Source organism: Clupea harengus, chromosome 2 (assembly GCF_900700415.2).
Source record: "Clupea harengus chromosome 2, Ch_v2.0.2, whole genome shotgun sequence".
In the NCBI taxonomy this organism is placed as follows: Eukaryota; Metazoa; Chordata; class Actinopteri; order Clupeiformes; family Clupeidae; genus Clupea; species Clupea harengus.
This window is the reverse complement of record NC_045153.1, coordinates 18,114,711-18,132,560: the sequence shown is the minus strand read 5'-3', so window position 1 is coordinate 18,132,560 and position 17,850 is coordinate 18,114,711. Positions and strand designations below refer to the sequence as shown.

The window sequence follows — 17,850 nt, the reverse complement described above, 5'->3', positions numbered from 1 at the left end:
CCCCCTCTCTCTCTCTCTCTCTCTCTCTCTCTCTCAAGCTGTAATATCTAAACTTTAATGAGCTGTAATGTCTAATAATTAGTGAGCTGCACTGTCTATCCAGCTGTAATGTCTAATGACTGTTGTTTATGTCCATTTCCTCTTGCAGAGACCGATGACCCAAATGCCGTGCTGTGCTTGTATAAAACTGAGAATGACTGTGTGATGAAGTTCACGTACTCGGAGCATGCCAACGGTCAGTCGGTGCTCATGGCGCTGCAGGAGCCAGGTGGGTGACGTCAGGCCTGTGGCTCTCCGCTTCACACGACCCTTCTGATACCTCACTGGGTTGTGTGGTTATGCTTGACTCCGTGCCAGGAGCTCATTGGGATTGAGAGGAAATTAAGTTAAACTGTAGTGTTTGTGTATGTGTGTGCGTGCACTGTATCTCTGTGTGTGTGTGCGCGTGTGTGTGTGTGTGTGCGCATGTGTGTGTGCCTTCCCTGCCAACTTGTATAGCCTGCGTCATGCCTCTGTGTTTGCATCCGCGGCTCACACTGCACTGAATGCTTCTCTGTTTTAGAGTGCGGAGCAGCCCCAGATGCCATGACTGTGCTGCTGGCTGTAGTAGGCAGCATTCTGTTGGTTGGCATCGTGTTGATGGCCATCTGGAAGATGGTGATCACCTTCCACGACCGCCGCGAGTTCGCCCGCTTCCAGAACGCCCGCTCCAGGGCTCGCTACGAGATGGTAAGGAGGAGCCTCTACTGAGTTTGACAACGAGAGAGTCTCTGATGGAAACCACACGGCTTTAATGTGTCTCGTATCACATTGATTCTAAAGGAAATCAGATGTTTCACACATCATGGTTTCATATTGCTTTGTTATCTAAGAAATGGACTTTTTAAAGAGAGCTTTTCTTCTGGTCTTTGAGGTCAGATGTAGATTAGGCCCTGGCTTTTAGGAGCTGGTGTTCCTGCTCAGTCCCCAAAGTCAAAGTCCCATACCTGTTCACATCCTCATTGAGTGTCATGTTTACGTTGCATATAAATCTTCGAGATGGAAATCTGACATGTCTGCATATCCAAAACCATGATGATGGCCAAAACATAATCTGCTGATTAAAAGCAGAACCCTCCTGGAGGTCGTCTCAGTCAGCGAAGAGAGCAAGTGGAACAAGTCGGTGGAGAGTTGGCTGTGTCAGTCGTTTCAAATCCTGAGTTATTGAAGCTGTTGATTCACCCAGGCCGCGCCATAATATCTTTGTTTACTTCACTGGAACCTTTTGATACAGTTCTTCTTTCTCACTGGTCTCTTTCTCTCTCTCTCTCTAGGCATCCAACCCTCTGTACAAACAGCCTATTTCTACACACGCAGTGGAGACGGTCTTCCAAATGCAGAGCAAGTCATCCAGCAACGGAGGAGTGCACTGATGTCCCACTGAGGGGTGGAGAGGGGCACGGCAGGACCGGTCCAAGAAGAGGGGGAGCATTTTTTTTTTTAGGGACTGGAACAAAACTGGCTCAGAACTATCCTTGATCAACCACGTTTCTGACTGATAGCTGAGACACCTGTTTTCCGGTTCTTATTTTCAATACATAACTTTTTGAAGTGGTGTCATTATGGGACTTTTGACTCAAGTTGGCCCAAGTGATTTTGCAGCAATGGAAAATAAATGGCAGTAAGAATGGCCAATGATGCCTGCCCAAGGAGCTTATTTTTACAGAATGTCAGAAAGAACTTGGAACAATTTTTTTAAGGACCATCCAGTGAACCTGTAGCGAAGAACAGTGGAGCTCCAGTGTGGACCTTAGAAGTGACATTTGCCAAATCGACATAACACATATAAGTCTCCCACATTGATGCACTGTAAATTGACCTGTACAGCCCTATTGAGGCATTGATTTTTCTTAGTGTATGTATATATTTTTTAACTGTGTGCCTTTTATGTGATGCATCCTTAATCTGTAACAGTAGAAGATAAGCCTGCTGCAGTGTCTGGTTTCCTTCAAGTAGATTTACCAATAGCACACACTTTTTCAGTCATCACTCGGACGAACTTGGTACTAACATTACAAAGACCAATAGATTTTTTTCACCCTTGTTTTGCATATTAGATGCTATGATTGAGGCTCATAAAGCAATACAACTCATATGAACATCACTTCCTCTCGTTGTCTGTACTGCATACAAAGAACTCTGCCGCTGGTCCTCATTTGTTGAATGAAACTAACAGATCGATATTCGATATGACCACAGATTTAGTAACCATAAGTGAGTGGTAACTTGGGTTCATCACTTCATTCATAAGGGCTGGTCATAAAGGGTATGAAGGACAAAAGAAATATGTATTTATACTGGCTGTTGCAGAGGATGGGCCACAATCATGCTGAGATTCATGTGCATTTGTTGTGGTCCTCTTAAGAGAGTCAGTAGGTCAACGGTGTGAAAGTGTGTGTGTGTGTGTGTGTGGGCGTGCGTGTGTGTGTGTCATAAGGGATGTGGGTGTGGTTGGGTGGGTTGACATGGCTTGCTGCTTGAGTGTTCATGCTTTCTGTGCAAAGATGTTTACACATTCCAGATGCTTCCTTTCACGAATAAGATTGCTCATAGGTGAAGCAATTGTTGTGGACATCCTGGGCAGCTTACACATGTGCTCCATCCATACAGAGGAATGACTTGTGTCGAACCATGCCAGTGGAAGACTTACTACCACACCTCTCCCAGATGTGATGGATCCACATCTGGGATGTTGTCATCACTTACGCTCAGGGTCACGCTCAAATCACTAGCATCAGGACCTGCAAAAAAACTTTTCATGTTTCAACTGGTCATAAAAAAAAAATCTATGTTTTTTAGTTCAGTGAAGAACCTGTAGGGTGTGTACATGTGTGTTCTTGTGTGTCTGCTTGTGTGTGCTTATTAGCCTGTAAAACCGCTAATAAGAGGATTGAGGGTCAATGAGTTTTTTTTTTTTCTTTCTCAAGCCTCATAAAAAGTAAGCTGATATAATATAAGCATCATGTTTACCCATCTCTTTGGTATCCGGTATAATTTCATAGTTTTCCATGTAAATACAACATTTCACAGTGACTGGATTAACAGAATATTGGAGACACAGTATACAGTTATTCAATAAATTGATCATTGCAGGGTAGTGTTTTGTTCTCCTTGTCTGGCTTTGTACGATTTCTGCAGTTCAGTGAGTGGTTATCATCAAGCATGCTTCAAACAGAACCTCATAGTCTGCTGGAGCAAGAACGATCAGCCCTGTGTCTTCACCTTGCAAACCCATTAGTCCGTGTTGCATCCTATGAAGACAAAATGTTGTTGTTTTTGTCTGTGCATTGTGTGTATTCTGACTGCAGATCTTAATGCATCTGGACAGGGAATGAAACTGTTGGGATAACATGGGTACACATACTTACCTTTGGGATAAGATAACCAAGGCAAGGGCAGGAAGCAGGGGTGCAGAGTTTTATTATATGCTCTTATGGATCATTGTGCTTTTCTGTACTAACAGTGATTTATGGTTCTTGATTACTGCTAGATTACACTCAGAAAAACCCAAAGCCGAGCTGTTTAACGACCATGTGCCTGGTCTGGTCAGATCTTCAAACCCACTAAACTTCAACTGCCCGTGTGTGTCGTAATAATGTCCAATGCCATTTCTGATCCGCATCAAAAGGCTCCCCACCCCACCCCACCCTCAACACAGCTACCCCCAGTAGTGCAGTTAGGCTGTCATGCACCAGCGCTTATGTCATAAAGAAAACAAACAGGCCTGAATTCCAGCAGCTGGAAGGGAATGCCTGATGCGCCGAGTGCCCAAGCTTTGAAGGCCTAAATCAATCAAAGGGGCTGTTCCAGACATCCACCATCGGTTCCAGGCATCCACCAGCACAGCTGTGATTGTGTGAAAGTGTGTGTGTGTGTACATGTCACACATTTCTTTTCTCCCTAAGGACCCTTAGCAGTGGACCCCGTGCCTCCACCAACAAAACACACATATATACACACACACAAAAGTGAGCAGCTGTTACCAGCTTCCCAGCAATTTTGGTACTTCAATTAACGCCTATCCAGTGGATCACACTTGTTATGGTGCCAAAGGGGGTTGACATATATGTGTTTCACTGCTTCAGATTTGCCATTTCAGAAACTCCCTTTAAACTGTGTCAGGTATTATGTGGCTCAATGCACCATCCCGTTGACCATCACAAATCACCAAGACACACCAACCACAGAGACAGAAGAAACACTTGCAAAAACCAAATTACTTTTCTGTTCATCTCCATATACTGTCAATGTGCAATCCGAATGATTTTCACATAAAGGATTCTACGGCTCACTGCTGTGCTGTTTCAGTCCTGCAGCGGGCTCATAAATCCCGGCTCTGAGGCTCTGGGTTGGAGCCTCTGTTCCCCCAGCATGCTCACAGGGGCAGAGCCAGAGCCAGAGCCAGAGCCCAGGCCCAGCAGACAGATGTGAAGTCATCTCTGGGAGGAGGCCTCTGCTCCGCGGCAGAGGGGAGAGGAATGTAGGTCAGCGTGTTAGTCGCCCACGAGAAGGGGACCTGCAGCAAAGGCACCGATCCCATCCCTTTCTCTTCCTCTCTCACCTGTGAAATAACATTGCAGAAACACAAACACACACTTTGTAACTCAAAATGCACTATCAACAAACTCAAAAGAAGAAGACAAACAACAGAGCTTATTGAGCTATTCAGGCCCAAACATTTATTTCAAGACACAAATGTTGGCAGGAGTCTTTCTGGTAAGAGCATTTTGTGATGAAATATTAATGTGTGGTGCAGTAAATACACTGGATGCTTGTTAAGATGAGTGTGTGAGTCTTGTTGCTGTCCTCTTACACACTTCGTCTTTCCTGATCAGTTGTCTCAGAGTTGCAGTTTAAAACCACTGAAATTTAACACAATGAATAGGCTTTAGATCAATATTTTAGTTTTAATGGGAGGGCTGCACCTAGCATTACACACAAGCACTGAGGTGTCACTGAGTGTATTATCGTGACTGATTTTTAAACAAACTCCATAGCCCGTTTTGGTTTTATCAGAGCATGTAATACTGAGGGACAAGTCTAATCTGCACATTAATAACAGTAGTGCATTAAACAAATGAATCCAGAGATGATTTCATTCAGGTTCACTGTGAGTAAAAATGGCACAAAAGTCTGGAGGATATTTATTGATGGGGCATAAAATACCAGCATGTAAGCAAGTCTGAAGTCTGGAACGAGAGTGGCCGGGATGGGAAATGGTGAGAGTCCTGGCCTTGTCTTAGGTGAAGTCATGAGAAAACGGCTGGGAGTTATAACCCAGACAGCATGACCAGCTTCCTCCAGTTAGCCAGAACCAAGAGATGAAATGTTGCGCAAGAACATGTCTGTTTGTGTGTACGTGTGAGTGTGAATGGTGGGATGCTTGAGGAGAACATGTAGGGCTTGTATCTCTACTGTCTTCGTTTTCAGAAGGAGGAAGAGAGGGAAGACTCTCCTGCCACCTCTCCTTGTGGTTTAGTGCGTCCACATGCCTGTTGTTTGTCTTGGTGAGAGAGGTGTGAGCAGAAGGCTGTCTTTCTCTGAACTGTGTCACTCAGCCATTCCTCACAAACAAATGACAAAACTCACTTTTGCGGCTACATCTGCACAGGGTGCACTGCAAACCCATCCTTCCACTCTCTATCCCTTTTCTCTCTCTCCATCTCTCTCTCCCTCTCTCTTTCCCTCATCATTTATTCTGGTTATTACCTCATGTCCTCTATGTTTTTCCTCATACTTTTGTGCTTGTCACTTTTTAACCTTAATCGTATTTCCTCTCTCATATCTACAAGATGGCTTCTGCCAACATGTCACTTTAGCCTCACCTGTAGTCCCTCTGTTTCACTTCATATTGGCACCGATCTTACTTCTGCTTTTCCCACCTAGTCTCAGACTCCCTCTCTCACATCCATAAACTGGGCTTCTGCTAATGACTCGGTGTTCGTCTGTGAGGGTTCAGGGAGCCAGTCAGGGATGCACTCCTCTGTTCCTGTGGCTAATGAGATTGCCGTTTCTAAAACACATCTCCACCTCATGAAAGGGGAAATCTGATTGAACTGTCAATCTCTCAGCAGGCCGGCACGTGAGATATGTGAGCCAGGTGACACAGTGAGATGCATTCCTCTAAACTAGGGATCTCCATCTCAAGCAGACACGTAGGACCTCGTCTTTTCAGTCAGTGAAACTCAGTGCTCAAACTGAGGACCACAGGGACTCAAACATGTGGGGAATAACACCTGGACTGATGAAGTGGGTGGGCGAACACTTTCTGATGTAAGGGAATCCTTCTGAATGAGGGCACCGTTTCCTCTTTTTGAAAGGGGGGTGGCTACTTATCACATCCCATCACATATTCAGTCCTGTAAACTTCAAAAGAGAGAAATTAGTTACGTCCTCCACTAAACTCTTCCACTGAATTACTCCCCTCCTCATGCTTAATAAATCCCAGCTGTCTGTACATGATGCACTTACAATTTACACAAACCATGCAGCATATCAGCAAACCACTCCATATTAAACAGATCCAGTTATAGTTGCTCACAAGTGAGTGCACCAGAGATGAAGCAGGGGCAAAATGAGGGGGTGGTGGGCTGAAAGATTCGGGGGCCCCCAGGGCTGGACAGGGACCCCGAAACATGCCAGACAGCACAGATTGGTGATATTTAGATCAGGCCAATGTGTTTCAGGGGATTCACAATGTACAGCTACGCCCTGGAAACCTAATGGAGCCCATCAAGTTCTGACATTTTTCCTGAGTAATTGGTTAAAAACAAATGATGATGTGTCACACAGAGATGCCTCCTCTCCTTTAACATATTGGTGTGTGTGTGCAGCAGCTTGTTTTCCATTCTGATCACAGCCTCTTTGTAATGTAAATACTTTTGTGTTAACCATGGCCTAGTTCCCATGTCTGATCTGGGAGCAAAGTGGTGAATGTTTTCTTAATTTGCTTCTTCATCCACATGACATCACCACATTGCCCCTTCACCAGGCGATGGTGCTTGCTTCTGCATGCACCCGGAGACCCAGTGTTTGCTAATTGTCATCCCCACCAGGTGCATATGATTGACATGTTCCCAGTGGCCTCCAACGAAAGGTTTGCATCTCACAAACACCCCCTGCAGGACCACAGGCTCTCTGTCCACAGACCTACACTTTGTACTCATGCTAGGAACAAACAATCTTGCTGTTATGTGCCATGTTTTTATCAATGGAGGAAAGGACCACTGGAAAAGTTGCGTTATGCTGCCACCCACTGGGTTCAAGTAGAAAGTTAACAAATTTTACTAAACAAATATTTGTCATACACCTAACTATACTTGTGATATAACTGACAGCCTATTTAAGATGTCAAAGAATGTATCTTCATTGTTAACCACATTATTCATTTAATGCATCTACATGTATATCTATTCTACAACCACTGCATCTCCTGTGTAGTGTAAATGTATACTTTTGGAACCAAAACAGTGCAATCTGGTTTCATTCCCTGTGTTTTATCGCCACCTGCAGCATGAGAGGAAACACTGCACCTTCTTAAATCGCGTCTCATTTCACATTACCAACTGCTGTTGTCACCATCTTTATTAGTAATGGTTAGCTGAGCACAAACAAACAGATCACTCTGCACTGGACGTCCTCCATGAAACCCATCTGGAGGATGCCGCAAGTTTAAGGTCATGTGCTCTGCTGAAAGGTCAAATCCCTTGCTCACTCTTTTCTAGGAACTCTGGGCAGTGATTTACTGAAGACACCTGTGTTTTTTGCTGTCTGTGGGTGTGTGTGTTTATGTGTCTGTTTTTGTGTGTTCCCATGTGCATATATCAAACTGTGTGTGTGGGTGTGTTTGCATGAGTATGTGTTTATATGAGTGTGCGTGTGAGTATTGCAGCTCTGTGCCAAACCATGACAATCCAAAAAACATTTCACCCGTTGTAACTGCCATTGTTTATCCAGCAGAGAAATATATGGTTTGAATATATCACTAAACACCTCTGTGTGTGTGTGTGTGTGTGTGTGTGTGTGTGTGTGTGTGTATGTGTGTGTGTGTGTGTGTGTGTGTGTCTGTGTGTGTGTACTCAGATGTACTGTATGTGCATATACAAATCTGCATACATATGGATGTGTGCAGGATGTGTGGCTCAACAAAAACAGGCACCACCACCACCTCCTCCTGTCTGGCGCACACTAGCAGCAGGATGTTAAGTCATGGAGTGGCAGTCTGTGGGCACCGCTGTTAAAACAGCCTTGAACAAAGGAGCCCTTATCCTCAACAGATCCCCTCCTGTGGCCCATGTTGAGTAACTGGGTTAACTGCATGGGTGCCCAGAAATGATCTGGACAGTGAAAAAAGCTTTGCGTAAGGATATGTTGCCCAATGTGTGAATTCCATTATAGGAGTGTAATGTAAAGTCCCTTTTTGATGTGAAAGTGAAAACACAAGTGATGAATAACGCATTGAAATCTCTGAAAATGTTCGTCATTCATGTAATCACCCAGTGTCTCTCATATGCATAAGCATATGTTTTATTTTAATGTTCTAGATCTGAGACTAAATTACAGCAACGCTGAATGAACCCCTGTAGTGTGAGACCTTGACCCAAATGATTAAAGATCATTAAAGAAAGGGGAGGGACTTCACCTTTTCACAATCTGAATGATAAATAGGATTTCTGATCACACTGAAAAAAAACTATCACATGATTTATTTGCTTGTCATTTACATATAACAAAGCTGGTTATGTAATTATATAAAACTGAAATAAGCCTACTAGTAATTAAGACTTTTATTTTTGTTAAGGAATAGTTCAGGACTTCAGGTAACCTTTACTGTAAAACTTTTTCAATACTTCATGTTTGTGTTCAGACTACTCAGTTCAGACAGTCTTAGCTATATGGCAAGGGAGTGGACAGGAAATATACAGCAACACCCCTTTAATTCTAAATACACCTAATTAGACCAAGTCAGGAAATCTGAAAGTAATTAGGCAACGCACAATGTCTGTGCAAGTGAGTCATATCCTGTATCCTAAAAGGAAAAAAACATTTAAAAAACCTACTCAATTTTGAATTTCCAGATATGGTCCAGATATGGTAACACATTGCGGTCTTGAAAAATGAATATCTGCCCATCACGGACAGTGTAATATCTCATTTACATTTCATTTCAGTTAGAAGGGTAAATGCAGCTTAAACACCCAACTGAGATGGACTCAGCTGAAGAAAAAGGCACTATTTACCTCTGCTGGTTTAAAGGGGGAAAAAGAACACAATAATTAATACTGGGTAATCAACACACAGGAGATCAGTCATATGAAATCCTTTAACTACATGTAATAGTGTATGAATTCTGAGTATAGATTAACTTTTCTTATGCATATTCCTACACTACCAAACGCACCTACATGCATTCTCACGGTATTCACATTAAAACAATGTTTTACACACATATTAAATGATTACAAACATCCAAGTAGGCCTAGTCAGTCATATTTGAATGGCAGCTGTTAAAATCAAACGCGGAAGTTTTACTTTTATCTGGTTTTACTCTGTGTGAAACATAAGATAATGAAAGAACAAGGTAATTCCGAATTCCTTCTTTTCCGAGGCATGGTCAGGTTGCCACAGCACCTTTCAACATAAATTCGGTCCATCTGAAGCCTATTGAAGAATGTTCGTACAAACACAGCTGTGAATTCACTATTTCTATTTGGCATATATGCTATCCGGGACATGATGTTCACAACGTAGCCTATAGGTAACGTCATGTGCACAAATCATTGTGCATTAGTGTTTTGATGTGGCATGTCCATCCGATAGCAGGATAGGTTATCGGTTACAGATAACACTAGGGTATTTCAAAACCACTTTGTCTCGTCTACTTTGATCTGACAAGGCGAGGGAAGCGCCTTTTGGATTCGGTAAGCTTCGCATAAGGCTACCGTAGACATACCTCAGTGAACATTCACGAAGTTTGGCAGAAGTTCACTGTAGTGAAGTTCCACTAGGGCTTCCCCCTCTCTCCCACTCGATGAATAACACCGTTCCTCCCATCGCGGGATAACGTCAGACCCCGTGCGGTCCGTTTGGGAGAGTTCCCGGTAGTGGTGGGTTGGGAAACGTATTTAAGGTTGGGAGGCAGATGTGCACATTAGCTCAGCGCGAACGACAGCAGCTGCTGTGCACTGACACATGCCCTAATAGTTGTATTAGACTCAGAGGATGCGTCCATTGATTCTAGCTTTAGCGGTCTGCTTCGTCCTGAAGGAAGTTCAAGGCTGGGGATACAAGAATGGGATACTTCATAACTCTATATGGCTAGGTAATATTGTTTCTTCCTTAAATGTAATAATGGTGTTTCTTGTATACCGACTCAAAGATGCTAGCAGCCTATTACAAAAACTGCTAATTAATTGTTTCCTTAAAAAAACGATATTTTTCTTTATGTATTGACATGCAGCAGATTCTGCCGAAGAGGGCATTTTGAAAAAGTGCAGAGAAATGTAAGAATAGTTTTGCATCTGTTGGCAGACTGCTTTGTGTTGATACAAAGGTAATAATGTAACTTAAGGTCTGTCTTTGGAAATGTTGGATGTTGACACAGTAGGAGAGAGGCCCATTTATGGATGTTGAGAGAAATGACTGCTTTGCAGGGTCTTGTAAATATGAGGAAATTACTTCATCTTGTCATGGTGGACTACAAGTCAAGAAAATAACATATAACCAACTTTGGCAGAACATAACCATTCGTGGTTTGCCAGAAGAACACTATGTTGTGTGCATTGTGCCCTTGATCTGGTGTTTCTGCTTAATTTGTTAACTGCACGATCTTGTGATTCTTCACATCTCAAGTAAGGGTAATCAGCCCTTCACTCATCTAACAATCTTTAGGATGTAACCTACAGGCCATTAGCTGTTGCAGTGCACTGGAATGAATTATGTGCGGGCGAATAGCACACATCTGGAATGTAAAAAGTTCCAAAAAGTTTACAGTAGTGCGTCATGTGACCTACCTATATTATTTGGGTCTGTAAAATGCTGCAACTGGTGTAACACACCAAGGGTTTAATGGGTCCGTGCTGTCTCAGAGTGGGAGGTTAAGAAAGTGAAAAGATTGGCTTACAGTTAATTTGCCGAGGGCTCCAACTTCTAAAAGGTCATGCATGCGTAATGTCAAAACAGAGTTCAAAGGAGCGTGCAGCACTGAAAAGACCCAAGACCTGCAAAGATGCCAAGTGGGGGATGCCCTGGCAACCGCTGGTTTACGTGTTCTGCTTCAACTGCAATAAATGATAAACATGAGTTTTCCTCTATAAAACCTATTTGTAGCTATGCCAGTGTTATCTGTTTAGAATTATCTTGGGTGCATCGCCTCTGTTACCCCTGGCATACAGAGACCTGTTTGAACGTCTTTGCAGGAGGCTTGTGCAGGACATTTTAAACAGACCAAGAAAGCTCTGTATGAGGGCAATATTATCGTTAATTGACAAGTGTTTTTTTTGTGTTTCAACAGAACAAGCTGCTGGAGTCTACCACCGGGAATCTCGAAAGGGGAGATATCAGCTGACATTCAAGGAGGCCAAGGCTGTGTGCAAGTACGAGGGGGGGAATCTGGCCACTTACGAACAGCTGGAGGCTGCTCGTCAAATAGGTCTGTATCCCCTCCGGTTAGCTGGATGCCTAGAGTGCCTCTGGCATAAACAAAGTGCTCTCATCACTTGGGTCTTGCCTGTGGAAACAATAGGATCAAAGCCAGATAATCCAAGTGTGTGTCAAAGACTGAGAGTAAAATAGCACACATGCATTTGGGTGTGTGTTGTGTGTGAGGGGGGTGGGGGGGTTCGTGGAGGGTGAGCAAACAAACACAGTGATAAACAACTATTTTGTGATGTTTTTCCAAGCATATGCCCCAGTGTATGTCTGAACTTGATGTACTGCAGAGATTCAGGGTCTGGGTAGTCTGGGTAGATAAATGATTCCATCAGATGCCCTATTCTGTACTAAGGGAAATTATACCACCAAAGAGTAAAAAAGCTTTTCTTTGGTGGGTAGCATCTGCGGTCTCTCAGTCACAGATTTACTCCAAAACCAGACAGATCTTATCCAGGCCCTGGGCACAAGGCTTGGTGACTTTGTTGTCTCCTGGTGCCTGTTGCCAGTGGTGGTCGTCCCAGGAGGTCCGTCTTTATTCGTTATTTCCCGGTTGTTCTCACCAGATTGAGCTTTTCCCACACAAGAGTCTTTTATGTCCCTCTTTGCAAACTCGGAGTGGGTTTGTCTGTGGTTACAGCATTGGCTCAGAGACAACCACTATTCATGGTCTGATTTGGGTTACCTTGTGGGGTTGTCTTGCAATCAAAGGTTTTACTCTGAAAGACTCCATACAGTGGAGCTATTCAGTTGGCATGCCTGGGGCCGGGCCCCGGGCCGGTCTGTGAGGTCATTTGTACCGGCACTTTGAGTAGGCTGCTTTTTGCCTTTAAAAAAATCATAAAAATAGAATAATGGAAGTTTATAATTTTTGTTTGATCCTGTGTCACAATTATTTCCTTACCCATTTGTCCCGTCTCACTGTCTAACAGTTATCCCTGTTTGTCCCAGACCAATCAATCAATGCAGATAAAAGTCATCCCTGGCTGATGCTTGTGCAGCTCTCCACTCTTGCGTCTCCCAAGTGTTCTTCTCAGTGCTTGTGGTCCTGTTCTTGCTAGCATGATAGCCTGGTTAGTTAGACAAAATGTCGCTTTCTACTTTAAAAAAAAAACTAAACACACAAAAAAAGTTGACTCAAAAAACAGGCAACTCAACAGTGAATGGACAGCGTAGTACGTTTATATGTCTGTAGGAGGCCCATGTGTTTACTTTCCAACGACTGCATATTGGTGTGTTAAGAATATAACTTGAGAAGACATTTTAAATGAGTGAAATTCTAAATGTTTGTGATATGGCTCACCCGGACTGATTTCTGAACATGGTGTATATTGCCATTTTAATGTAGAAATGCCTTAGGCCTTTGTGTCTTGATACAATACAATGCCCTGATGTTGTTGTTAAACATTTGACAAAATACAGTACATGTTGTTGTACTTCACTGTATCTGTATATGTTAATGTGATTACTCATATTTCAAGCCATATTTCTCAGGCCCCTCATTTGGGATGCTTTTCATGATCTGGCCCCCATTCCAAACTAATTGAATAGCCCTGCCATACAGCACATCCCAATGCAAGTTATGGCAAAATATTGACTGTATTAGACCTACATATGCAATGTTCTGTACATAATACACTTACTAACACATAATACTGAATTAAAGCGATCAGTCTAAAACGTGACAATAATAATGAGTTTAAAACAAATACCATCATCAATGGGTTACAAATTGCTGTCTCTGAGAGCTAGCTGAGTTTTTCTAAACAGTCAGAAAGGCATTATGTGCCAACGTTTTTTTATGCAATAAGAAACATCAGAAACCGATGAATTTCTTCGCTCAAAACAATGGTGCGTGTGTTTGTTTTTCTCCCCACACAGGGTTTCATGTGTGTTCTGCGGGCTGGTTTGACAAAGGACGAGTGGGCTACCCCATAGTCAAAGCTGGTGCCAACTGTGGTTTCGGAAAGATCGGCATCATCGACTACGGCTACAGGCTGAACAAGAGCGAGAGATGGGACGTCTACTGCTACAACCCTGATGGTGTGTAAGACTGAGACAAATGGGTGTGAAGCGATTGTGGTAGTGATGCGTGTCCAATGGATTCCATGGGTCAAATGGAGTGTGGTTTGCGTGGGAAGCTACAAAAATAATAAATCTCTTCTTGAGGCAATGCCAGTCTTCTTCCATAGGAAAGGGGTATGTCAGATGCGTCAACAGACCTATGATGGCCTATGGCTAACATGTGAGTCATTCTGAGAGGTCTCGAAACAAGTGAAAACAATTTAGGGTCTCCAAGGACAACAGAGACTTGTTCGCCAGGTGCTAAATCATATGGCCATCTGTTTTTATGGAATGTGGTTTTGGAGAATGGGTGTTGTTAGAATGGGATGTGTCCAGTAACTGGAAATACATTCAATTCTAAAAATTGCCCTGGCGTTGCTGAAATCCGGTGCAAGCAGTGGTGACTTATTTACAAAGATATGAAAATGAAAGATTTAAAATTATGCCTCAGTATCTGAATGTTGAAATTGGTTTTAACAAGTCTTGTCAAGTCACCCTGACCAAAAGCATCTAGTAGGAGTGATGTACATTTTTTGTTTTCCTCTGTGAGACATTTCACTCTGCTGTGGCACAGAGATGCCTTTTCCGTTGCCTAAAAATAATTTAACTATATTAATGGGTGATAATAATTAGTGATAAATGCTATATTTACTAGTTAAATATTTTCAGCACTGGTTTAGAGTACTTTTTAAACTTTGAAGTTGGGAAAATAATCGTAATTCAAACTAGGGATGTGTATGCAGATGCTGGATAGAGAATCGAGTCTCTGAGAATGTATCAAAGCTAGGACTATGTTTGATAACTTAGCGCTTACAACAGCTTTACAATTTAAATGACTTATTTATGTCGGTGTTAATGGCACGATAATGTATTTAATTAGAGTAATGTTCTATATGTATGTAAATAATATATATTCTAGAAATCACTGTTAAGACATCATTGATGAACTGATCTCTCTCTGTTGCTCACAGTACATTAATTATTAACTGTAAAGAATCACCAAGTGGCTATATGTTTACATTTTGCTTGGTTGCTTAGATACCATGATTGTTAGACTCACCCACAGGTTGATATCACTGTTTCTTTTTCCAAAGGAAAGGGGATTTGTGGTCTACGTTTAAAAAGCCCATGGCACAGGGATGAGGGAAGTGGGATAACTGTTGTATGCAATGACGCACTGTGACAAACGATGACATGACCCTGTTAACTTTACAGCTTTGGGTGAGTCACCAAGTCAAGAGAAATGGAGCAGATCCCAATGCCTCTGAGAATGTCCAAGTCTGTTGTGACAAGTGTGTTTAGATTTCACTTTATACGAGAAAGTGTGTTTTCCCTCTTTAGAAATGTTTACAGGTCAGTCAGTCCCCCTTGTAAGGGTGTATCTGAAAACTTTGTATTCATGTAAAGTGCCTTAGAAGCAGCCAGTGAAGTGAGTCTTGCCAAGATGCTACTGGCCAGCCAGCTTGAATTCGACATGGATAATTTGCCTCTAGCTGAAATGTGAAGTGTGTAATGTGTTTTATTAGGTAGAGAGATATCAGTGGTGTAGTTAGCCAGGAGTATTTGGGATGGTAGTTTGCTTCTTGAAAAGTTTTACACTATGCTTATTTATTTGTTTGTGTTGAATTTATCAAAATTGTTTCGTAGCTGCAAAAATAGGCCCCTTTTGCCATTAGGCTGTCTTACCATTACACCAAGGGTATGGTATTTTGGGGTTGGATAGAACTGAACTCTGAGGTGAAAACTAAATTACACTGTTGTCTCACTGTACGTATAACATTATACCAGGAAGGTATCTGCCCTTCCGCCAATTTGTGCAGTAAATGCTGTATGACCACATATACAGACAACATGGCACCAGATGTGGTTTAAGAGTTCATATATTCCCAATGGATGAGATCACATCCAATGACGGGCCCAAGGCAGCAAAATGGTCTTTCTCTCCCTGGTTCTTTGATAGAGAGAATGCAGGGTCTGCATTTCTGGTAAAACATGGAAATTGGGAGAAAATTATCCAGCAGTCTGTTCACCCCCTAGCAAGCTATTGATGTCACAAGACACATATGGAGTTCATTTTCCATTCCCCAAAGAAATAAGAGTTGTGTTTCAGACTACATATGGGAAATGTAACATTTAATCCAGGTATAAATGACCCAAAACAGGTTCTTCATGTGTCCAGTAAAAGCTTTATTTTGTATTTGTGTCTGCCCTCATGTAATACCCTTTAACATACAATATGTTATTCCCTGATGTACTTTTTGTAAAAAAAAAAAAGAATACATAGTATATCATTTGTAATCATTTTGCTACCCTGGCATGTGAAATCAGTGCTATAAGATGTATTTAATACTCAGACTTTGTGCCACATAAATGTTTTTCATCTCTTGTCTTGACAGCAAAAGAATGTGGAGGAGTCCACACAGACCCCAGGAAGGTGCTTAACACGCCTGGGTACCCCGAGGAATACCAGGACGAGCAGATCTGCTACTGGCACATCCGTGTTCAGTATGGTCAGAGGGTCCGCCTGCACTTCCTGGATTTCGACATTGAGGATGACACCGCCTGTCTCAGCGACTACCTCGAGATCTATGACAGCTATGACGATGTGTCTGGATTTGCAGGAAGGTGAATTGTACAAAATGTGCATTTGCAGGTCTACTGCTGACCTAGTCAAAATCAGCACATAAACCATGACAGTTAGAGCAATGGGGTGTATCCTTGCACTCCTAGCACACATTCACTGCCAACTCACATTCATTCTAGTCTGGATCTGTTCCATTGGATTTTAGCTGGGTTTGGGATGCAGCTAATTTACATCAATTCAAATTATTGTCAAAAATGATTTGATGAGTACTGACATGAGTGCTGAGACCACACAAGGAGATAAGCTTTAACCTTTGACCTTAACAAAGGTTTTGTTGAGTTGTCCACAGCTTTGTCCACATAATAGATCCAACACCCTTGAAAGGTTTGAACTATTCGTCATCACCTAAGCCACTACTTTGTACAGCAAATTAAGAACAAAAATTCAGCCTGTTGCATTTAGCCTCCACTGATCCTTTCCACACTATAACCTCAGTGAAAAGCGCTCTGGGTAGCCCTTGGCCGGCAACACGGACAGCAGGAATCATTTGATGACACAATAAATACCAATAAATATACTTATAGGATTGTATGTAACAGAAATGTGTTAAAAACACGTTTAATGAAATTCTCAACAAAACACTGTCATTTATTTTACCATAGGTTCTGTGGAGATGAGTTACCAGAGGACTTCATTAGCACAGGTACCATACACAATACACAATCTGCAATCTATCATCCTTATTTAAAAATGGAAAAAGTATGAATCTTAACATCTAGTGTGTGTGTTTGTGTGTGTGTGAGAGAGAGAGACACAGAGAGAGAGAGAGAGAGAGAGAGAGAAAGAGTTAGGCTACTGCAAGTAAAGTTACTCAAGCTACAGTACAGGAGACATTGGACCAAGTACGAAGTAGCCTACTAAAGTAAGCTACAAAATCTATTTAAGTAGTAAATCTATTCAATAAGACAAATTGCAAGGAGATCATGTAAAAGAACACAGTAAGTGTGAGTTATAGGGTGTTAGATGAGTGTTAGGGTGTTAGAGGTGTTCTTGGAAGACATTCGTCTTCAAGAGATTCTTGAAGATAGAGAGGGATCTTCTATTAGCCTATGAGCCTAACCACAGTTTTGAATTAATTTGTCTAAAATATCTGTTTGCAGGTAACGTCATGACACTTAAGTTCATGTCGGACTCCTCAGTAACAGCCGGGGGCTTCCAGCTTGAGTACATCGCCATGGACTCTGACCTCCTCAACGAGACCATAATCTGACCACTGTTCTTGTACCTCTTTTTTTAAAGGAATGCTCTGTGTTTTTTTTTTTTTTTTTAATTTATCATGGTATTGTTTACTCCCGTAGTGTAACCCAGTCTCCAAATGAAGGTGGTGCTTAATAAATTAGGACTTTTTTACACAAGTGTTTGATGTGTGTCCTGAAAATTCTTTACTTCATAGCATTTTAAGTGTCATAAGAAATTATAAGAAAGTAAAACAACTAGATTTAGTTTCACTGGTT

At 42.2% G+C, this 17,850-nt stretch overlaps 2 protein-coding genes across 2 annotated transcripts in view; both read left to right on the top strand.

The window, feature by feature from the left end:
- Positions 1–3,136, top strand: part of itgb5 (integrin, beta 5) — a 39,991-nt gene extending 36,855 nt beyond the window's left edge. Inside the window, exons 13-15 of the mRNA XM_012819564.3 lie at positions 149–268; positions 563–729; positions 1,314–3,136. Of these exons, the coding sequence (XP_012675018.1) occupies positions 149–268; positions 563–729; positions 1,314–1,412 (386 nt within the window). The 3' untranslated portion in view covers positions 1,413–3,136. The remainder of the gene's footprint in view (positions 1–148; positions 269–562; positions 730–1,313) is intronic.
- A 6,998-nt stretch (positions 3,137–10,134) lies between these two features.
- On the top strand, positions 10,135–17,753 carry tnfaip6 (tumor necrosis factor, alpha-induced protein 6). Its single transcript, XM_012819553.3, has 6 exons — positions 10,135–10,360; positions 11,552–11,689; positions 13,570–13,731; positions 16,149–16,377; positions 16,999–17,039; positions 17,497–17,753. Exons 1-6 carry the CDS (start codon positions 10,261–10,263, stop codon positions 17,604–17,606), a joined length of 780 nt encoding a protein of 259 aa, XP_012675007.1. The 5' UTR covers positions 10,135–10,260; the 3' UTR covers positions 17,607–17,753.
- Positions 17,754–17,850: the final 97 nt, after the last annotated feature.